This window comes from Euprymna scolopes, chromosome 45 (genome assembly GCF_053919585.1).
Source record: "Euprymna scolopes isolate OS-2025 chromosome 45, ASM5391958v1, whole genome shotgun sequence".
In the NCBI taxonomy this organism is placed as follows: Eukaryota; Metazoa; Mollusca; class Cephalopoda; order Sepiida; family Sepiolidae; genus Euprymna; species Euprymna scolopes.
Genome location: NC_136526.1, coordinates 43,805,410 through 43,831,250, shown reverse-complemented (window position 1 = coordinate 43,831,250; position 25,841 = coordinate 43,805,410). Strand labels below are relative to the sequence as shown.

The window sequence follows — 25,841 nt, the reverse complement described above, 5'->3', positions numbered from 1 at the left end:
TGGGAAATTGTTGATAGTGGTTTTGGCTAGACGAGTGTTTTTTTGTGAAAATTTGGCAAGGGGGGGAGCATAGATTGAAGCTCAGACGAGCACTTGCCATGAAAATAATGATAAAGCAGGGACAGGCTCGCTACGTCTCTTCTGTGGGAAAGAAGTTGCAGGGAAGAGAAAAGGGCACCCCCCCCACTAAGCTACAAAATCTATTTTGAACTCTGTCAAGGCAGGATAAGCTGCTTCTAGCAGCTCCTGCCCAGATGTGGCAACAATACTCCATCGTTGGCAGAACTTGGCTTTTGTATAGGTAGAGAATTGCATCAGGAGTGAGATATCTACTGGAGCGGTAGGAGGATCCCACTATTTTTCCAATGACTTTGGCAATGGATTTGATATACGTGTTCCATTTCAGATCTATTCTTCTACTTGTGGACCCACGTGTGTCCCCATCGACAGTTGTCAGCGAGAAAATGACGATCTGGCAATAAGAAGTTAAGAACAAAAAATCCACGACGCACGCAGCATTTTGGAGGCTGGCAGCCTGTCAGCGGGTCACACGTGTGGTCATATCCGTGCAAACTTTTGAATGGAAGCCTTCATTTTATTCAGAAGGGTAACTTGGTTTTATTTAATCCTCAATACAGGCAATACTAAAACTACAACTATAAATTAATTAAGACTTGAGAGCAAGCTACTCCCATGGGTTAAATAAAGATTTCCTTTTGAAATTCGATACAGATTCCTGCGTTTGACATGAATATTCCTGAGAAAGGTTGTGAGGTTAACATCTAAGATAAGAACAGTAGTCTAAAAATTTCGAATAATACAAATAATTAATCCTCATCTAAAAAAAATTTTTTTTTTTTTTTTACACAGGCATCACCACATTATCAAGGCCAAGAGGCCACTCAAGGATAAGGGTTAAAGAGTGTACAGTAGAAATTAGTAATCATTAGTAATGAAAATTCGGTAAATTTGATAACTTATATGGAACGGCTCATCAAGAACTTATTTACGTTAGACTTGAACACAACCATATTGTAGTCAGCCGGAAAGCAGGAAAACGGAAGACAATTCCACAGGCGTGCAGTTCTAAGAAAGAAGCTTTGTTCATGGAATCTACGTTTAGGTTTAGGCACATATAAAGAGTGGGGGGAATTATTGATAGTGTTTACAGCTAGACGAGTGTTTCTTGTGAAAGTTTGGCGAGGGGGGACTATAGATTGAAGCTCAGTCGAACAATTTCCATGAAAATAACGATACATCAGAGACAAACTCACAACATCTCTTCTGTGAGATAGAGGTTGCAGGGAAGAGAAAAGGACATCTTCTACGAGGCTACGAAGTCTTTTGAACTCTATCAAGACAGGACAAGTCCTTTCTAGCAGCTCTTGCCCAGATGTGGCAACAGTATTCCATCCTTGGACATACCTGGCTCTTATATAGATAGAGAATTGCATCAGCAGTGAGATATCTACTGGATTGATAGAAAGATCCTACCATTTTTCCAGCGACCTTGGTAACAGATTTTATGTATGTGTTCCATTTAAGATCAGGAGTAATGGTCAAGCCCAGAAGCTTGTCAAAACTTGAGGCCTCCTGAAGACGAGAGCCATTCATTTCAATTGATGCCAGGATGATGTAAAGAGAGAAGTTTGATTTTAGATGCATTAAAAGTAACCAGCCACTCTTTCCCCATTGTACTACATGCTGAAGATCAGAGGAGAGAGAATCAGAGAGAATTTGGTCGTTTTCGAATAATACAAATAATTAATCCTCATCTAAAAAAAAATTTTGAAACAAAAATAAGTTTTCTAAAATGTACTTGATGTTTTTTTGTGTGTTCCAGCCTTATTTTATTTTTTATTTTAATGCTTTTTTTATATCTTCTCAATGTAAGTGTTGCTTGAATTTAAATTTCTAGGTTCAAAAAGCCAATTATAATACAGAATTTATTTTCTAATAATAAACAAACATTTATTTGCTTAAGATCCACTATATTTTGGCAATATGACACCTTCATCGGGAATAACCATAAGGATGGTGCTAGTCCTTCTGCAGACAATAACAAAACCAATTTTCTTTGCCTTTGCTCTTTAAAGTGACGAAGGTCGTACAAGAATCCAATTGTTATCGGATTGAACTGCAATCCTCATAGAAGCTAGTTGGAAAAGTTTTCTATGACTGTGTTATTTTGAAAGTTAAAGTATCCTGTACCTTTACAAGGCCGCCATTCCCTTCCTGCTGCCTGCTTCTCTGGCTGTACTGATATGCAGAAGTTTAAATCATTTTTTCCATAGCTACCAACTAAGCTGCTCTCCTTTAATAGTTACAAGACGCCTCTTCAACTCCCTATATCCATGACAAATAGCAACCTACCTGAGAATTCTACCTTCAAACACCTCTGCCTAATATTTGCGGGCAATATGAACTGGAACAAATACATAGAGGACATTGCAAAGGCTGCTGCAAAGAATGTGGGTTCCCTCTATCGAGCTAGAAGACTACTCATGCCTGAGAGTATCCTGTACCTTTACAAGGCCACCATTCATCCATGCATGGAGTATTGTTGCCAAATCTGGGCTGGTGCATCCACCACTAGTCTCTCCCTCTAAGATAAAGTTCAAAAAAGAGTTATCAATCTAATCAGTCCCACATTATCAACTAAGCTCCAGCCCCTGTCCCATCGCTGCAATGTTGCATCACTGTGCCTGTTTTACAACTATTATAATGGAATGTTTTGAGGAAATCGTATCTCTTGTACCCCCTCGACGTACATATCCCCGACAAATCCGCTTAGCAATAAGATCTCACCCATTCACTGTTGTTGTCCCTAAATGCCAGAAAGCTTTCTATTCTAATAGTTTCTTTTCTCGAACAGCTAGACTTTGGAATTCCCTTCCTGCTGCCTGCTTCCCTGGCTGTACTGATATGCAGAAGTTTAAATGTAACATAAACAAATATCTTGTTAATCTTTCCTAGACATGGCCCCAAATAGTAGCCCCTTACGTCCAAGTGGCGATATGCTTTGTGAGGGGTGAACATGAGTAAAAAAAAAAAAAAATAAAAATAAAAATAAAAAAAGCCTTTCGGTTGTCTTGGATCAACTGATGGTAATACTTGTATGGGAAAGAAACGTACATTTCAAACAAGTGTTTTTTTTTTTATTGAACTCATTTGTTATTGAAACTATTACAAATATATCTGAAGGCTAAGATAAATTGTAATCAATTGTCCATCTAGTCTAAGTATAATCAAGATTTAACGGCTTTCTGTAACTAGCAGGGAGACCTGGCATTGCCTAGAATATAATGATAAGTAATAGATATCCCACATGTCCAATACTTTTATTCTCATCTGTGCCTAAACCTAAACGTAGATTCAATTTATAAAGCTTCTTTATTAGAACTGCAAGTCCGTGGAACTCTGTTTCGTTTTCCTGCTTTCCAACTGACTACAATATGGCCGTCTTCAAGTCCAATGTAAACAAGTTCTTGGTGAGCTGTTCCCCTTAAGTAATCCAATTCACCAAATTTCCACTACTAACGATTACTACGACATTTTCCCATTGACTACTGTACACTCATTCACCCTTATCCTTGAGTGGCCTCCAGGCTTTGATAAGTAATGACTTCTCAAATACATTTGTGATGTTAAGCTATATAAGGGTGTCAACTTTGGTCCAAATTAGACTGTTCCTTCTTCAATCAGATTTCTTTTTTATTATCTATTTCTGATACTTATCGGGGGGGGGCATTTGGTTACAAAACCTATTTAAGAACACACCCAGGCACATAAAGTGCATTTTAATGTTGGGATGATTAATCATATTCGGAAAATTTGGAACTTTTGAGGGTATCGGAATTAGAAAAATGTGTGTCTACTTTCCGATGCCAAAAACGATTTTTTTTTAATTGTCTTTTTTATTTGATTTTCTTTAAAGCAAAATCTCCTTCTGCTGATAAAATAATGAAAATTTATTGATTTTAATAAACTATCAGTAAAACTAAGATCATTCCCTGTATTTTTACGCTTAAGAAAATATCTGCACATTTATCATCTGCTTTTATGGTAATCATTTAAATTATCAATCCTCATCTGGTCCTGCATATGACCTTAAACTATATCGAGTGGTGAGGCCCCAGCTTGTGGGCTTTGGAGAGTGTGGAGCCACCCTTTAATTACCATTGCTCCCAGGTCCGCTCTGTAGTACCTGTTAGGGTCCCAACTATGGGTTAAATAGAAACCGACGTGAAAACAAATATATTCTATTAAAAAAAAATTTTTCTTCCGAATCTTTGGATTCGGCATTAAATAATCCGAAAAGGGTTGATATACCGTAAAACAAAAACAACCAACCAACCAATCCTCATCTCAAAACTTCAGAAACATAATTTTGTATTGTTTGTTTTTTTGTTTTTTTTCTTTATTGGAACAAAGGTTACAAGAGGTGAGCACTGGCGAGCAGAGTATGATCGACAATCCCTGGACGGAGAAACTTACAGCTACTCTTTGTCCGAAAGGCTACATTCGGGTAAGTTCATTTCATTTAGAAAATAAAACTCTTTTTTTTGCTGTCTTGGAATATATTTTTTGGGTCAGTTAATGCATAATATTAGATAAAGAGGTATGCAGGTGTACCCCCTCGACGAAAATACCCCCGACAAACCCGACAAGCAGCAAAGTCCCACCCCTACACAGTTGAGATTCATATATGCAAGAAAACCTTTTACTCTAATAGCTTCTTCCCCAGAACGGCAGGACTTTGGAATTCTCTTCCAGTTTCCTGCTTCCCCAACTGTACTGACATGCAGAAGTTCAAGTGTAATGTGAACAGATATCTTGCTGCTAAACTCCCTACATAGTGTTATATTATAAACCCTTTTTAAGAATTCAAAACACAAAAACCATTGGTGTAAGCAACAGTCCGTTTTTTATTTTTCCTGTTGTTCTTGCGTATGGTAGATAGAGAGAAAGAGTGGGGGAGTGACAGAGACAATTATTGTGGTGTCCACTCGGTTAACAATCAAATCTCCAACTGCAATCGTTTTCCTTCTGTCACTTTTTCCTGTCAATCTTTTCAAAACATCCACGTAACCAGATTCTTTTCTGTTACATTTTTCATAGCAATAACAAGGTTTGTTTATATTTGTGAGAAATATTGAAACAATTCCTATTTAGCTTGTCAATTTCTGACATTTCATCCGCAGACACGTGCCACATTTTAATTCATGAACATACATATATGTATATACACTTATACACACATATATATACTATCATGTCAACCCGGCTTAGACCGGGTCATTCGTGTAACAATAGTACCCCAGGAACTTAGGTCCCTGATAGTAGCCCCCTACATCAAAGTGGCAATATGCCTTGTTTGGGGTGAAAATGTAATAAAAAAAAAAAAGAAAAAAAGAAAAAGATTACTTTAATATGTTACATATTCGCTATAGCCGGTTGTTCAAAATGCGTTTGTCCAGTCTATATAAATGTTAACATCTACTTTTGTTGCTGGTGCAAAACATACACACACTGACAGTAAAGTAAAAATCACAACACAGCTGATCTACAAAAAAATATATTGGTTTTATTTCACACTGACAAATCATTTTTTGATGATAAATTATCACTTTATGTTTGGACGTTTCTGAAAAGTGCATGAGGTAGGGTGCGTGGGTGTGTCAGATGTCGGGTGGGGGAAGAAATGGTGCCGAGCCTTGCTCTCTGTGACCAACTGATTGACTTTTTCCTTGTGACGATTTTATTGAAAAATATTTTTTTCCTATTGGAATGTTTAATATGTGAATTTTCAAAAGTATCAGTTCAGTTGTTCTGGGGTCTATAGGGAACGAATCTGAACACACACACACACAAACACACACATACACACACACAATTACAAAACTTATAAAATCACAACACAGTTGATCTATAAGAAAATGTATTGTTTTTATTTCTCACCGACAATTCAGCTTTTGATTATAAATTATTACTCTGTGTTTTGACGTTTTTGAAAGGCGTATGGGGTGGTGCAGTTAAGCAGTTGTCAGGCAGTGAAAAAAAAATGGTCACACAGTGTGGCTCTCTCTGACCGACTTACTGACTTTCTCTTTGTGACAATTTTTCTTTTCCTATTGTAATACTTAATGTTTCCTTTGTTTATTGTTTCAACCTTTGACCGATATCCTCCCACATATTTCTGGGTCAAATTATGCATTCTGTTAGACAATGGTGGAAAGTCCCGATTCTTCACATTAAATCCATTTGCATGTGTGCAACCCATCGAATGTTTTTCTTGCCAATATCTAACAGATATGTATTAGCATCGATAGAACACAATGGATCTAGAGGAGTAAACCTTGATCATAAATTGGTTGCAATTGTTTTCTTGGTTCAATTTTACTATAGAGGCTATTAAACTATCTCCACTATTTAATTTGGTTGTTCAGCTTAAATTATATTTCTTGTATTCTAATTTATTTTTTAAAGTGTTTTTTTTAATGGAAATCGCTCCAGACAAGGCATGAAACCACTTTATGTAAGGAACTAGCAAGAACAAAAGATGATTACTTAAAAATCAGTTGATGTCTATTGTGATGTTTATTGGTAGGAGTAAAACAGCAAGAAGAGTTCCACAGGCCTGCAGGTTTTTGCGCAATAAGCTGTTAATTGGTAGCGATTATTACAATGAAGTATCAAAACAAATTGACAAAGACCACTAGACCAAAGAGTCAAACGAGCTGATACAAAGGAAGCAGGGAATAGATGAGACAATTCTGTAGGCTACATGCCATAATAGTATTTACAGAAAAGATTGAGACTAGCAAAATTACGTCTGAGAGAGAGAGAGAGAGAGAGAGAGAGAGAGAGAGAGAGAGAGAGAGAGAGAGAGAGAGAGATTGCAGTGAAAAAGAAAGGGTGGGGTCCAATCAAATTACAGATACGTTTCTGCGCCTTATCGAGAACCCTCAACTGGGACAGAGATTGACCAGCCCAAATATGACAATTGTTGAAAATCTAACTTTAATCCAATGTTTTCATCATTTCATGATACTATTGGAGCACAGGATGGAGCAGGTACTTGTGTAATTGCAAGAATTAGGAGTGGCTGGAGGATGTTTAGGGAAGTCAGTTTCTTGAAGCCACCCAACATATGCCAACATGTAAAACTGACATTAAACCGACCATCGACAGTTTCCCTCACTCTCTATCTGTGCCTAAATCTAAACACAAATTCCATGAGCAGAGTTTCTTTCCTAGAACTGCCTGCCTATGGAACTCTGTTCCATTGGCATGCTTTCCAGCTGATTAAAATATGGTGATCTTCAAGTCCAATGTAAACAAGCCCCCCTTCCATAATCTGTTTCTAACCCATTTCTGCCACTAGCTATTAATACATTGTTGTCTCAGTGACCACCTTACACTCATTAGCCCTTATCCTCGAGTGGCTTTTGGAGCCTTGATAAGTGATGAATCCCATTAAAAAAAAAAATGATGAGGAACAGGAGGAAGAGGATGATGATATCGTTCTGTTCTTATTTACTTGCCTCCCCACGAGAGTAGTTGGACACAAGGTGGGTTTTTAATGTGAGGAAAATCCAGCTCTCTGAAAAAAGGGCATTCTGGATGGGAACAAAAATAAAAATTGTCTCAGTCAAGAAAGATCTCTCCTCCCCCTGATCGAGGCCGAAAAAGGTGAAGTGCAGTATCAGAACAGATACTACACTTTGTTCCCAGCCAAAAGGCCAGAAACATCTTTTTGTTACAATTTGTTGTTTTTTTTCACTCAAAACATTTTTAATATTTATTATCAAACACGCACACAATAACAAACGAACAAAAAACAATATTTGAGTTTAAAAAATAACATTTTCTTATGAAAGTCAAAAAAATTAAAGATTAAAACATTTTTAATATTTATTATCAAACACGCACACAATAACAAACGAAAAAAAAATATTTGTACTTTAAAAAATAACATTTTCTTATGAAAGTCAAAAAAATTAAAGATTAAAACATTTTTAATATTTATTATCAAACACGCACACAATAACAAACGAAAAAAAAATATTTGTACTTTAAAAAATAACATTTTCTTATGAAAGTCAAAAAAATTAAAGATTAAAACATTTTGAATATTTATTATCAAACATGCACACAATAACAAACAAAAAAAAACAATATTTGACTTTAAAAAATAACATTTTCTTATAAAAGTAAAAAAAATTAAAGATTAAAACATTTTTAATATTTATTATCAAACACGCACACAATAACAAACAAAAAAAAACAATATTTGACTTTAAAAAATAACATTTTTTCTTATGAAAGTAAAAAACATTAAAGATTAAAACATTTTTAATATTTATTATCAAACACGCACACAATAACAAACGAAAAAAACAATATTTGACTTTAAAAAATAACATTTTCTTATGAAAGTAAAAAAATTAAAGATTAAAACATTTTTAATATTTATTATCAAACATGCACACAATAACAAACGAAAAAAAAACAATATTTGACTTTAAAAAATAACATTTTCTTATGAAAGTAAAAAAATTAAAGATTAAAACATTTTTAATATTTATTATCAAACATGCACACAATAACAAACAAAAAAAAAACAATATTTGACTTTAAAAAATAACATTTTCTTATGAAAGTAAAAAAATTAAAGATTAAAACATTTTTAATATTTATTATCAAACACGCACACAATAACAAACGAAAAAAAAAAAAAATATTTGAGTTTAAAAAATAACATTTTCTTATGAAAGTAAAAAAATTAAAGATTAAAACATTTTTTAATATTTATTATCAAACATGCACACAATAACAAAAAAAAACAATATTTGACTTTAAAAAATAACATTTTCTTATGAAAGTAAAAAAATTAAAGATTAAAACATTTTTAATATTTATTATCAAACACGCACACAATAACAAACGAACAAAAAACAATATTTGAGTTTAAAAAATAACATTTTCTTATGAAAGTAAAAAAATTAAAGATTAAAACATTTTTAATATTTATTATCAAACACGCACACAATAACAAACAAAAAAAAACAATATTTGACTTTAAAAAATAACATTTTCTTATGAAAGTAAAAAAATTAAAGATTAAAACATTTTTTATATTTATTATCAAACACGCACACAATAACAAACGAAAAAAAAACAATATTTGAGTTTAAAAAATAACATTTTCTTATGAAAGTAAAAAAATTAAAGATTAAAACATTTTTTAATATTTATTATCAAACACGCACACAATAACAAACGAAAAAAAAAAACAATATTTGACTTTAAAAAATAACATTTTCTTATGAAAGTAAAAAAATTAAAGATTAAAACATTTTTTAATATTTATTATCAAACACGCACACAATAACAAACGAAAAAAAAAAACAATATTTGACTTTAAAAAATAACATTTTCTTATGAAAGTAAAAAAATTAAAGATTAAAACATTTTTAATATTTATTATCAAACACGCACACAATAACAAACGAAAAAAAAAAACAATATTTGACTTTAAAAAATAACATTTTCTTATGAAAGTAAAAAAATTAAAGATTAAAACATTTTTTAATATTTATTATCAAACACGCACACAATAACAAACGAAAAAAAAAAACAATATTTGACTTTAAAAAATAACATTTTCTTATGAAAGTAAAAAAATTAAAGATTAAAACATTTTTTAATATTTATTATCAAACACGCACACAATAACAAACGAAAAAAAAAAACAATATTTGACTTTAAAAAATAACATTTTCTTATGAAAGTAAAAAAATTAAAGATTAAAACATTTTTTTATATTTATTATCAAACACGCACACAATAACAAACGAACAAAAAACAATATTTGAGTTTAAAAAATAACATTTTCTTATGAAAGTAAAAAAATTAAAGATTAAAACATTTTTAATATTTATTATCAAACATGCACACAATAACAAAAAAAAAACAATATTTGACTTTAAAAAATAACATTTTCTTATGAAAGTAAAAAAATTAAAGATTAAAACATTTTTTATATTTATTATCAAACACGCACACAATAACAAACGAAAAAAAACAATATTTGACTTTAAAAAATAACATTTTCTTATGAAAGTAAAAAAATTAAAGATTAAAACATTTTTTATATTTATTATCAAACACGCACACAATAACAAACGAAAAAAAAAATATTTGAGTTTAAAAAATAACATTTTCTTATGAAAGTAAAAAAATTAAAGATTAAAACATTTTTTATATTTATTATCAAACACGCACACAATAACAAACGAAAAAAAAAAACAATATTTGACTTTAAAAAATAACATTTTCTTATGAAAGTAAAAAAATTAAAGATTAAAACATTTTTTAATATTTATTATCAAACACGCACACAATAACAAACGAAAAAAAAAAACAATATTTGACTTTAAAAAATAACATTTTCTTATGAAAGTAAAAAAATTAAAGATTAAAACATTTTTTAATATTTATTATCAAACACGCACACAATAACAAACGAAAAAAAAAAACAATATTTGACTTTAAAAAATAACATTTTCTTATGAAAGTAAAAAAATTAAAGATTAAAACATTTTTAATATTTATTATGAAACACGCACATAAAAACAAACAAAAAAAAACAATATTTGACTTTAAAAAATAACATTTTCTTATGAAAGTAAAAAAATTAAAGATTAAAACATTTTTAATATTTATTATGAAACACGCACATAAAAACAAACAAAAAAAAACAATATTTGACTTTAAAAAATAACATTTTCTTATGAAAGTAAAAAAATTAAAGATTAAAACATTTTTTATATTTATTATCAAACACGCACACAATAACAAACGAAAAAAAAAATATTTGAGTTTAAAAAATAACATTTTCTTATGAAAGTAAAAAAATTAAAGATTAAAACATTTTTTATATTTATTATCAAACACGCACACAATAACAAACGAAAAAAAAAATATTTGAGTTTAAAAAATAACATTTTCTTATGAAAGTAAAAAAATTAAAGATTAAAACATTTTTTAATATTTATTATCAAACACGCACACAATAACAAACGAAAAAAAAAATATTTGAGTTTAAAAAATAACATTTTCTTATGAAAGTAAAAAAATTAAAGATTAAAACATTTTTAATATTTATTATCAAACATGCACACAATAACAAACGAAAAAAAAAAACAATATTTGACTTTAAAAAATAACATTTTCTTATGAAAGTAAAAAAATTAAAGATTAAAACATTTTTAATATTTATTATCAAACACGCACACAATAACAAACGAAAAAAAAAAACAATATTTGACTTTAAAAAATAACATTTTCTTATGAAAGTAAAAAAATTAAAGATTAAAACATTTTTTAATATTTATTATCAAACACGCACACAATAACAAACGAAAAAAAAAAACAATATTTGACTTTAAAAAATAACATTTTCTTATGAAAGTAAAAAAATTAAAGATTAAAACATTTTTAATATTTATTATGAAACACGCACATAAAAACAAACAAAAAAAAAACAATATTTGACTTTAAAAAATAACATTTTCTTATGAAAGTAAAAAACTAAAGATTAAAACATTTTTAATATTTATTATCAAACACGCACACAATAACAAACGAAAAAAAAATATTTGTACTTTAAAAAATAACATTTTCTTATGAAAGTAAAAAAACTAAAGATTAAAACATTTTTTATATTTATTATCAAACACACACACAATAACAAAAAAAAAACAATATTTGACTTTAAAAAATAACATTTTCTTATGAAAGTAAAAAAAATTAAAGATTAAAACATTTTTAATATTTATTATCAAACACGCACACAATAACAAAAAAAAAACAATATTTGACTTTAAAAAATAACATTTTCTTATGAAAGTAAAAAAATTAAAGATTAAAACATTTTTTATATTTATTATCAAACACGCACACAATAACAAACGAAAAAAAAATATTTGTACTTTAAAAAATAACATTTTCTTATGAAAGTAAAAAAAATTAAAGATTAAAACATTTTTAATATTTATTATCAAACACGCACACAATAACAAACGAAAAAAAAATATTTGTACTTTAAAAAATAACATTTTCTTATGAAAGTAAAAAAAATTAAAGATTAAAACATTTTTAATATTTATTATGAAACACGCACACAATAACAAACGAAAAAAAAATATTTGTACTTTAAAAAATAACATTTTCTTATGAAAGTAAAAAAAATTAAAGATTAAAACATTTTTAATATTTATTATCAAACACGCACATAAAAACAAACAAAAAAAAACAATATTTGACTTTAAAAAATAACATTTTCTTATGAAAGTAAAAAAATTAAAGATTAAAACATTTTTAATATTTATTATCAAACACGCACATAAAAACAAACAAAAAAAAACAATATTTGACTTTAAAAAATAACATTTTCTTATGAAAGTAAAAAAATTAAAGATTAAAACATTTTTAATATTTATTATCAAACACGCACATAAAAACAAACAAAAAAAAACAATATTTGACTTTAAAAAATAACATTTTCTTATGAAAGTAAAAAAATTAAAGATTAAAACATTTTTTAATATTTATTATCAAACACGCACACAATAACAAACGAAAAAAAAATATTTGTACTTTAAAAAATAACATTTTCTTATGAAAGTAAAAAAAATTAAAGATTAAAACATTTTTAATATTTATTATGAAACACGCACATAAAAACAAACAAAAAAAAACAATATTTGACTTTAAAAAATAACATTTTCTTATGAAAGTAAAAAAATTAAAGATTAAAACATTTTTAATATTTATTATCAAACACGCACACAATAACAAACGAAAAAAAAAAACAATATTTGACTTTAAAAAATAACATTTTCTTATGAAAGTAAAAAAATTAAAGATTAAAACATTTTTAATATTTATTATCAAACATGCACACAATAACAAACAAAAAAAACAATATTTGACTTTAAAAAATAACATTTTCTTATGAAAGTAAAAAAATTAAAGATTAAAACATTTTTAATATTTATTATCAAACACACACACAATAACAAACGAAAAAAAAATATTTGTACTTTAAAAAATAACATTTTCTTATGAAAGTAAAAAAAATTAAAGATTAAAACATTTTTAATATTTATTATCAAACACGCACACAATAACAAACGAAAAAAAAATATTTGTACTTTAAAAAATAACATTTTCTTATGAAAGTAAAAAAAATTAAAGATTAAAACATTTTTAATATTTATTATGAAACACGCACATAAAAACAAACAAAAAAAAACAATATTTGACTTTAAAAAATAACATTTTCTTATGAAAGTAAAAAAATTAAAGATTAAAACATTTTTAATATTTATTATCAAACACGCACACAATAACAAACAAAAAAAAACAATATTTGACTTTAAAAAATAACATTTTCTTATGAAAGTAAAAAAATTAAAGATTAAAACATTTTTTATATTTATTATCAAACACGCACACAATAACAAAAAAAAAAAAACAATATTTGACTTTAAAAAATAACATTTTCTTATGAAAGTAAAAAAATTAAAGATTAAAACATTTTTTAATATTTATTATCAAACACGCACATAAAAACAAACAAAAAAAAACAATATTTGACTTTAAAAAATAACATTTTCTTATGAAAGTAAAAAAATTAAAGATTAAAACATTTTTTTATATTTATTATCAAACACGCACACAATAACAAACGAAAAAAAAATATTTGTACTTTAAAAAATAACATTTTCTTATGAAAGTAAAAAAAATTAAAGATTAAAACATTTTTAATATTTATTATGAAACACGCACATAAAAACAAACAAAAAAAAACAATATTTGACTTTAAAAAATAACATTTTCTTATGAAAGTAAAAAAATTAAAGATTAAAACATTTTTAATATTTATTATCAAACACGCACATAAAAACAAACAAAAAAAAACAATATTTGAGTTTAAAAAATAACATTTTCTTATGAAAGTAAAAAAATTAAAGATTAAAACATTTTTTAATATTTATTATCAAACACGCACACAATAACAAACGAAAAAAAAAACAATATTTGAGTTTAAAAAATAACATTTTCTTATGAAAGTAAAAAAATTAAAGATTAAAACATTTTTTAATATTTATTATCAAACACGCACAAAAAAACAAACAAAAAAAAAAAACAATATTTGAGTTTAAAAAATAACATTTTCTTATGAAAGTAAAAAAATTAAAGATTAAAACATTTTTTAATATTTATTATCAAACACGCACACAATAACAAACAAAAAAAAAACAATATTTGACTTTAAAAAATAACATTTTCTTATGAAAGTAAAAAAAATTAAAGATTAAAACATTTTTAATATTTATTATCAAACACGCACACAATAACAAACAAAAAAAAACAATATTTGACTTTAAAAAATAACATTTTCTTATGAAAGTAAAAAAATTAAAGATTAAAACATTTTTTAATATTTATTATCAAACACGCACAAAAAAACAAACAAAAAAAAAAAACAATATTTGAGTTTAAAAAATAACATTTTCTTATGAAAGTAAAAAAATTAAAGATTAAAACATTTTTTAATATTTATTATCAAACACGCACACAATAACAAACAAAAAAAAAACAATATTTGACTTTAAAAAATAACATTTTCTTATGAAAGTAAAAAAAATTAAAGATTAAAACATTTTTAATATTTATTATCAAACACGCACACAATAACAAACAAAAAAAAACAATATTTGACTTTAAAAAATAACATTTTCTTATGAAAGTAAAAAAATTAAAGATTAAAACATTTTTTAATATTTATTATCAAACACGCACAAAAAAACAAACAAAAAAAAAAAACAATATTTGAGTTTAAAAAATAACATTTTCTTATGAAAGTAAAAAAATTAAAGATTAAAACATTTTTTAATATTTATTATCAAACACGCACACAATAACAAACGAAAAAAAAAAACAATATTTGACTTTAAAAAATAACATTTTCTTATGAAAGTAAAAAAATTAAAGATTAAAACATTTTTTATATTTATTATCAAACACGCACACAATAACAAACGAAAAAAAAAACAATATTTGAGTTTAAAAAATAACATTTTCTTATGAAAGTAAAAAAATTAAAGATTAAAACATTTTTTAATATTTATTATCAAACACGCACACAATAACAAACGAAAAAAAAAAACAATATTTGAGTTTAAAAAATAACATTTTCTTATGAAAGTAAAAAAATTAAAGATTAAAACATTTTTTAATATTTATTATCAAACACGCACACAATAACAAACGAAAAAAAAAAACAATATTTGAGTTTAAAAAATAACATTTTCTTATGAAAGTAAAAAAATTAAAGATTAAAACATTTTTTAATATTTATTATCAAACACGCACACAATAACAAACGAAAAAAAAAAACAATATTTGAGTTTAAAAAATAACATTTTCTTATGAAAGTAAAAAAATTAAAGATTAAAACATTTTTAATATTTATTATCAAACACGCACATAAAAACAAACAAAAAAAAACAATATTTGACTTTAAAAAATAACATTTTCTTATGAAAGTAAAAAAATTAAAGATTAAAACATTTTTTAATATTTATTATCAAACATGCACACAATAACAAACAAAAAAAAACAATATTTGACTTTAAAAAATAACATTTTCTTATGAAAGTAAAAAAATTAAAGATTAAAACAATTTTTTATATTTATTATCAAACACGCACACAATAACAAACGAAAAAAAAACAATATTTGACTTTAAAAAATAACATTTTCTTATGAAAGTAAAAAAATTAAAGATTAAAACATTTTTTATATTTATTATCAAACACGCACACAATAACAAACGAAAAAAAAACAATATTTGACTTTAAAAAATAACATTTTCTTATGAAAGTAAAAAAATTAAAGATTAAAACATTTTTTATATTTATTATCAAACACGCACACAATAACAAACGAAAAAAAAACAATATTTGAGTTTAAAAAATAACATTTTCTTATGAAAGTAAAAAAATTAAAGATTAAAACATTTTTAATATTTATTATCAAACACGCACACAATAACAAACGAAAAAAAAACAATATTTGAGTTTAAAAAATAACATTTTCTTATGAAAGTAAAAAAATTAAAGATTAAAACATTTTTAATATTTATTATCAAACACGCACACAATAACAAACGAAAAAAAAACAATATTTGAGTTTAAAAAATAACATTTTCTTATGAAAGTAAAAAAATTAAAGATTAAAACATTTTTAATATTTATTATCAAACACGCACACAATAACAAACGAAAAAAAAACAATATTTGAGTTTAAAAAATAACATTTTCTTATGAAAGTAAAAAAATTAAAGATTAAAACATTTTTTATATTTATTATCAAACACGCACACAATAACAAACAAAAAAAAAACAATATTTGACTTTAAAAAATAACATTTTCTTATGAAAGTAAAAAAATTAAAGATTAAAACAATTTTTTATATTTATTATCAAACACGCACACAATAACAAACGAAAAAAAACAATGTTTGACTTTAAAAATAACATTTTCTTATGAAAGTAAAAAAATTAAAGATTAAAACATTTTTAATATTTATTATCAAACACGCACACAATAACAAACAAAAAAAAAACAATGTTTGACTTTAAAAATAACATTTTCTTATGAAAGTAAAAAAATTAAAGATTAAAACATTTTTAATATTTATTATCAAACACGCACACAATAACAAACGAAAAAAAAACAATATTTGAGTTTAAAAAATAACATTTTCTTATGAAAGTAAAAAAATTAAAGATTAAAACATTTTTAATATTTATTATCAAACACGCACACAATAACAAACGAAAAAAAACAATGTTTGACTTTAAAAATAACATTTTCTTATGAAAGTAAAAAAATTAAAGATTAAAACATTTTTTATATTTATTATCAAACACGCACACAATAACAAACAAAAAAAAACAATGTTTGACTTTAAAAATAACATTTTCTTATGAAAGTAAAAAAATTAAAGATTAAAACATTTTTAATATTTATTATCAAACACGCACACAATAACAAACAAAAAAAAAACAATGTTTGACTTTAAAAAATAACATTTTCTTATGAAAGTAAAAAAATTAAAGATTAAAACATTTTTAATATTTATTATCAAACACGCACACAATAACAAACAAAAAAAAAACAATATTTGACTTTAAAAAATAACATTTTCTTATGAAAGTAAAAAAATTAAAGATTAAAACATTTTTTATATTTATTATCAAACACGCACACAATAACAAACAAAAAAAAAACAATGTTTGACTTTAAAAAATAACATTTTCTTATGAAAGTAAAAAAATTAAAGATTAAAACATTTTTAATATTTATTATCAAACACGCACACAATAACAAACAAAAAAAAAAAATATTTGACTTTAAAAAATAACATTTTCTTATGAAAGTAAAAAAATTAAAGATTAAAACATTTTTTATATTTATTATCAAACACGCACACAATAACAAACAAAAAAAAAACAATGTTTGACTTTAAAAATAACATTTTCTTATGAAAGTAAAAAAATTAAAGATTAAAACATTTTTAATATTTATTATCAAACACGCACACAATAACAAACAAAAAAAAAACAATGTTTGACTTTAAAAAATAACATTTTCTTATGAAAGTAAAAAAATTAAAGATTAAAACATTTTTAATATTTATTATCAAACACGCACACAATAACAAACAAAAAAAAAACAATATTTGACTTTAAAAAATAACATTTTCTTATGAAAGTAAAAAAATTAAAGATTAAAACATTTTTAATATTTATTATCAAACACGCACACAATAACAAACAAAAAAAAAACAATGTTTGACTTTAAAAAATAACATTTTCTTATGAAAGTAAAAAAATTAAAGATTAAAACATTTTTAATATTTATTATCAAACACGCACACAATAACAAACAAAAAAAAAAAATATTTGACTTTAAAAATAACATTTTCTTATGAAAGTAAAAAAATTAAAGATTAAAACATTTTTAATATTTATTATCAAACACGCACATAATAACAAACAAAAAAAAACAATATTTGAGTTTAAAAAATAACATTTTCTTATGAAAGTAAAAAAATTAAAGATTAAAACATTTTTAATATTTATTATCAAACACGCACACAATAACAAACAAAAAAAAACAATATTTGACTTTAAAAAATAACATTTTCTTATGAAAGTAAAAAAATTAAAGATTAAAACATTTTTTATATTTATTATCAAACACGCACACAATAACAAACAAAAAAAAAACAATATTTGACTTTAAAAAATAACATTTTCTTATGAAAGTAAAAAAATTAAAGATTAAAACATTTTTAATATTTATTATCAAACACGCACACAATAACAAACAAAAAAAAAACAATGTTTGACTTTAAAAAATAACATTTTCTTATGAAAGTAAAAAAATTAAAGATTAAAACATTTTTAATATTTATTATCAAACACGCACACAATAACAAACAAAAAAAAAACAATATTTGACTTTAAAAAATAACATTTTCTTATGAAAGTAAAAAAATTAAAGATTAAAACATTTTTAATATTTATTATCAAACACGCACACAATAACAAACAAAAAAAAAACAATGTTTGACTTTAAAAAATAACATTTTCTTATGAAAGTAAAAAAATTAAAGATTAAAACATTTTTAATATTTATTATCAAACACGCACACAATAACAAACAAAAAAAAAAATATTTGACTTTAAAAATAACATTTTCTTATGAAAGTAAAAAAATTAAAGATTAAAACATTTTTAATATTTATTATCAAACACGCACATAATAACAAACAAAAAAAAACAATATTTGAGTTTAAAAAATAACATTTTCTTATGAAAGTAAAAAAATTAAAGATTAAAACATTTTTAATATTTATTATCAAACACGCACACAATAACAAACAAAAAAAAACAATATTTGACTTTAAAAAATAACATTTTCTTATGAAAGTAAAAAAATTAAAGATTAAAACATTTTTTATATTTATTATCAAACACGCACACAATAACAAACAAAAAAAAAACAATATTTGACTTTAAAAAATAACATTTTCTTATGAAAGTAAAAAAATTAAAGATTAAAACATTTTTAATATTTATTATCAAACACGCACACAATAACAAACGAAAAAAAAACAATATTTGACTTTAAAAATAACATTTTCTTATGAAAGTAAAAAAATTAAAGATTAAAACATTTTTTATATTTATTATCAAACACGCACACAATAACAAACAAAAAAAAAAAAATATTTGACTTTAAAAAATAACATTTTCTTATGAAAGTAAAAAAATTAAAGATTAAAACATTTTTAATATTTATTATCAAACACGCACACAATAACAAACAAAAAAAAAAAATATTTGACTTTAAAAAATAACATTTTCTTATGAAAGTAAAAAAATTAAAGATTAAAACATTTTTAATATTTATTATCAAACACGCACATAAAAACAAACAAAAAATAACAATATTTGACTTTAAAAATAACATTTTCTTATGAAAGTAAAAAAATTAAAGATTAAAACATTTTTTATATTTATTATCAAACACGCACACAATAACAAACGAAAAAAAAACAATGTTTGACTTTAAAAAATAACATTTTCTTATGAAAGTAAAAAAATTAAAGATTAAAACATTTTTTATATTTATTATCAAACACGCACACAATAACAAACGAAAAAAAAACAATATTTGACTTTAAAAATAACATTTTCTTATGAAAGTAAAAAAAATTAAAGATTAAAACATTTTTTATATTTATTATCAAACACGCACACAATAACAAACAAAAAAAAAACAATATTTGACTTTAAAAAATAACATTTTCTTATGAAAGTAAAAAAAATTAAAGATTAAAACATTTTTAATATTTATTATCAAACACGCACACAATAACAAACGAAAAAAAAACAATATTTGACTTTAAAAAATAACATTTTCTTATGAAAGTAAAAAAATTAAAGATTAAAACATTTTTTATATTTATTATCAAACATGCACACAATAACAAACAAACAAAAAACAATATTTGACTTTAAAAAATAACATTTTCTTATGAAAGTAAAAAAATTAAAGATTAAAACATTTTTTATATTTATTATCAAACACGCACACAATAACAAACAAAAAAAAACAATGTTTGACTTTAAAAAATAACATTTTCTTATGAAAGTAAAAAAATTAAAGATTAAAACATTTTTAATATTTATTATCAAACACGCACACAATAACAAACGAAAAAAAAACAATATTTGACTTTAAAAATAACATTTTCTTATGAAAGTAAAAAAATTAAAGATTAAAACATTTTTTAATATTTATTATCAAACATGCACACAATAACAAACAAAAAAAAAACAATGTTTGACTTTAAAAAATAACATTTTCTTATGAAAGTAAAAAAATTAAAGATTAAAACATTTTTTATATTTATTATCAAACATGCACACAATAACAAACAAACAAAAAAAATATTTGACTTTAAAAAATAACATTTTCTTATGAAAGTAAAAAAATTAAAGATTAAAACATTTTTAATATTTATTATCAAACACGCACACAATAACAAACAAAAAAAAAACAATATTTGACTTTAAAAATAACATTTTCTTATGAAAGTAAAAAAATTAAAGATTAAAACATTTTTTATATTTATTATCAAACACGCACACAATAACAAACAAAAAAAAAAAAATATTTGACTTTAAAAAATAACATTTTCTTATGAAAGTAAAAAAATTAAAGATTAAAACATTTTTTATATTTATTATCAAACACGCACACAATAACAAACGAAAAAAAACAATGTTTGACTTTAAAAATAACATTTTCTTATGAAAGTAAAAAAATTAAAGATTAAAACATTTTTAATATTTATTATCAAACATGCACACAATAACAAAAAAAAAACAATATTTGACTTTAAAAAATAACATTTTCTTATGAAAGTAAAAAAAATTAAAGATTAAAACATTTTTTAATATTTATTATCAAACACGCACATAAAAACAAACAAAAAATAACAATATTTGACTTTAAAAAATAACATTTTCTTATGAAAGTAAAAAAATTAAAGATTAAAACATTTTTTATATTTATTATCAAACACGCACACAATAACAAACAAAAAAAAAAATATTTGACTTTAAAAAATAACATTTTCTTATGAAAGTAAAAAAATTAAAGATTAAAACATTTTTTATATTTATTATCAAACACGCACACAATAACAAACGAAAAAAAACAATGTTTGACTTTAAAAATAACATTTTCTTATGAAAGTAAAAAAATTAAAGATTAAAACATTTTTAATATTTATTATCAAACACGCACACAATAACAAACAAAAAAAAAACAATATTTGACTTTAAAAAATAACATTTTCTTATGAAAGTAAAAAAATTAAAGATTAAAACATTTTTAATATTTATTATGAAACACGCACACAATAACAAAAAAAAAAACAATATTTGACTTTAAAAAATAACATTTTCTTATGAAAGTAAAAAAATTAAAGATTAAAACATTTTTAATATTTATTATCAAACACGCACACAATAACAAAAAAAAAACAATATTTGACTTTAAAAAATAACATTTTCTTATGAAAGTAAAAAAATTAAAGATTAAAACATTTTTAATATTTATTATCAAACACGCACACAATAACAAACAAAAAAAAACAATATTTGACTTTAAAAATAACATTTTCTTATGAAAGTAAAAAAATTAAAGATTAAAACATTTTTAATATTTATTATCAAACACGCACACAATAACAAACAAAAAAAAACAATATTTGACTTTAAAAAATAACATTTTCTTATGAAAGTAAAAAAATTAAAGATTAAAACATTTTTAATATTTATTATCAAACACGCACACAATAACAAAAAAAAAACAATATTTGACTTTAAAAAATAACATTTTCTTATGAAAGTAAAAAAATTAAAGATTAAAACATTTTTAATATTTATTATCAAACACGCACACAATAACAAACAAAAAAAAACAATATTTGACTTTAAAAATAACATTTTCTTATGAAAGTAAAAAAATTAAAGATTAAAACATTTTTAATATTTATTATCAAACACGCACACAATAACAAACAAAAAAAAACAATATTTGACTTTAAAAAATAACATTTTCTTATGAAAGTAAAAAAATTAAAGATTAAAACATTTTTAATATTTATTATCAAACACGCACACAATAACAAAAAAAAAACAATATTTGACTTTAAAAAATAACATTTTCTTATGAAAGTAAAAAAATTAAAGATTAAAACATTTTTAATATTTATTATCAAACACGCACACAATAACAAACAAAAAAAAAAAAATATTTGACTTTAAAAAATAACATTTTCTTATGAAAGTAAAAAAATTAAAGATTAAAACATTTTTTATATTTATTATCAAACACGCACACAATAACAAACAAAAAAAAAAAATATTTGACTTTAAAAAATAACATTTTCTTATGAAAGTAAAAAAATTAAAGATTAAAACATTTTTTATATTTATTATCAAACACGCACACAATAACAAACGAAAAAAAACAATGTTTGACTTTAAAAATAACATTTTCTTATGAAAGTAAAAAAATTAAAGATTAAAACATTTTTAATATTTATTATCAAACACGCACACAATAACAAACAAAAAAAAAACAATATTTGACTTTAAAAATAACATTTTCTTATGAAAGTAAAAAAATTAAAGATTAAAACATTTTTAATATTTATTATGAAACACGCACACAATAACAAAAAAAAAACAATATTTGACTTTAAAAAATAACATTTTCTTATGAAAGTAAAAAAATTAAAGATTAAAACATTTTTAATATTTATTATCAAACACGCACACAATAACAAAAAAAAAACAATATTTGACTTTAAAAAATAACATTTTCTTATGAAAGTAAAAAAATTAAAGATTAAAACATTTTTAATATTTATTATCAAACACGCACACAATAACAAACAAAAAAAAACAATATTTGACTTTAAAAAATAACATTTTCTTATGAAAGTAAAAAAATTAAAGATTAAAACATTTTTAATATTTATTATCAAACACGCACACAATAACAAACAAAAAAAAACAATATTTGACTTTAAAAAATAACATTTTCTTATGAAAGTAAAAAAATTAAAGATTAAAACATTTTTAATATTTATTATCAAACACGCACACAATAACAAAAAAAAAACAATATTTGACTTTAAAAAATAACATTTTCTTATGAAAGTAAAAAAATTAAAGATTAAAACATTTTTAATATTTATTATCAAACACGCACACAATAACAAACAAAAAAAAAAAAATATTTGACTTTAAAAAATAACATTTTCTTATGAAAGTAAAAAAATTAAAGATTAAAACATTTTTTATATTTATTATCAAACACGCACACAATAACAAACAAAAAAAAAACAATATTTGACTTTAAAAATAACATTTTCTTATGAAAGTAAAAAACTAAAGATTAAAACATTTTTAATATTTATTATCAAACACGCACACAATAACAAACAAAAAAAAAACAATGTTTGACTTTAAAAATAACATTTTCTTATGAAAGTAAAAAAAATTAAAGATTAAAACATTTTTTATATTTATTATCAAACACGCACATAAAAACAAACAAAAAATAACAATATTTGACTTTAAAAAATAACATTTTCTTATGAAAGTAAAAAAAATTAAAGATTAAAACATTTTTTATATTTATTATCAAACACGCACACAATAACAAACAAAAAAAAAACAATGTTTGACTTTAAAAATAACATTTTCTTATGAAAGTAAAAAAATTAAAGATTAAAACATTTTTAATATTTATTATCAAACACGCACACAATAACAAACAAACAAAAAACAATATTTGACTTTAAAAAATAACATTTTCTTATGAAAGTAAAAAAAATTAAAGATTAAAACATTTTTTGTATTTATTATCAAACACGCACATAAAAACAAACAAAAAATAACAATATTTGACTTTAAAAATAACATTTTCTTATGAAAGTAAAAAAATTAAAGATTAAAACATTTTTAATATTTATTATCAAACATGCACACAATAACAAACAAACAAAAAACAATATTTGACTTTAAAAAATAACATTTTCTTATGAAAGTAAAAAAAATTAAAGATTAAAACATTTTTTATATTTATTATCAAACACGCACACAATAACAAACAAAAAAAAAACAATATTTGACTTTAAAAAATAACATTTTCTTATGAAAGTAAAAAAATTAAAGATTAAAACATTTTTTATATTTATTATCAAACACGCACACAATAACAAACAAAAAAAAAACAATATTTGACTTTAAAAATAACATTTTCTTATGAAAGTAAAAAAAATTAAAGATTAAAACATTTTTTATATTTATTATCAAACACGCACACAATAACAAACAAACAAAAAACAATATTTGACTTTAAAAAATAACATTTTCTTATGAAAGTAAAAAAATTAAAGATTAAAACATTTTTTATATTTATTATCAAACACGCACACAATAACAAACAAAAAAAAAACAATATTTGACTTTAAAAATAACATTTTCTTATGAAAGTAAAAAAAATTAAAGATTAAAACATTTTTTATATTTATTATCAAACACGCACACAATAACAAACAAACAAAAAACAATATTTGACTTTAAAAAATAACATTTTCTTATGAAAGTAAAAAAAATTAAAGATTAAAACATTTTTAATATTTATTATCAAACACGCACATAAAAACAAACAAAAAATAACAATATTTGACTTTAAAAATAACATTTTCTTATGAAAGTAAAAAAATTAAAGATTAAAACATTTTTAATATTTATTATCAAACATGCACACAATAACAAACGAAAAAAAAACAATGTTTGACTTTAAAAAATAACATTTTCTTATGAAAGTAAAAAAATTAAAGATTAAAACATTTTTTATATTTATTATCAAACACGCACACAATAACAAACAAAAAAAAAACAATATTTGACTTTAAAAAATAACATTTTCTTATGAAAGTAAAAAAATTAAAGATTAAAACATTTTTAATATTTATTATCAAACACGCACACAATAACAAACAAAAAAAAAACAATGTTTGACTTTAAAAATAACATTTTCTTATGAAAGTAAAAAAATTAAAGATTAAAACATTTTTTATATTTATTATCAAACACGCACACAATAACAAACAAAAAAATAACAATATTTGACTTTAAAAATAACATTTTCTTATGAAAGTAAAAAAATTAAAGATTAAAACATTTTTTATATTTATTATCAAACACGCACACAATAACAAACAAAAAATAACAATATTTGACTTTAAAAAATAACATTTTCTTATGAAAGTAAAAAAAATTAAAGATTAAAACATTTTTTATATTTATTATCAAACACGCACACAATAACAAACAAAAAATAACAATATTTGACTTTAAAAAATAACATTTTCTTATGAAAGTAAAAAAAATTAAAGATTAAAATATTTTTTATATTTATTATCAAACACGCACACAATAACAAACAAAAAAAAAACAATATTTGACTTTAAAAATAACATTTTCTTATGAAAGTAAAAAAATTAAAGATTAAAACATTTTTTATATTTATTATCAAACACGCACACAATAACAAACAAAAAATAACAATATTTGACTTTAAAAAATAACATTTTC

The 25,841-nt window shown here is 22.6% G+C and overlaps 1 protein-coding gene across 3 annotated transcripts in view; it reads left to right on the top strand.

Moving 5' to 3' along the window:
* The window catches only part of LOC145269510 (inositol polyphosphate 5-phosphatase K-like), a 300,729-nt gene that overhangs the window by 148,374 nt on the left and 126,514 nt on the right, over positions 1–25,841 (top strand). For all 3 annotated transcript variants that reach the window (XM_080125252.1, XM_080125250.1, XM_080125251.1), the window contains exon 3: positions 4,435–4,528. In XM_080125252.1, the coding sequence (XP_079981378.1) occupies positions 4,435–4,528 (94 nt within the window). The remainder of the gene's footprint in view (positions 1–4,434; positions 4,529–25,841) is intronic.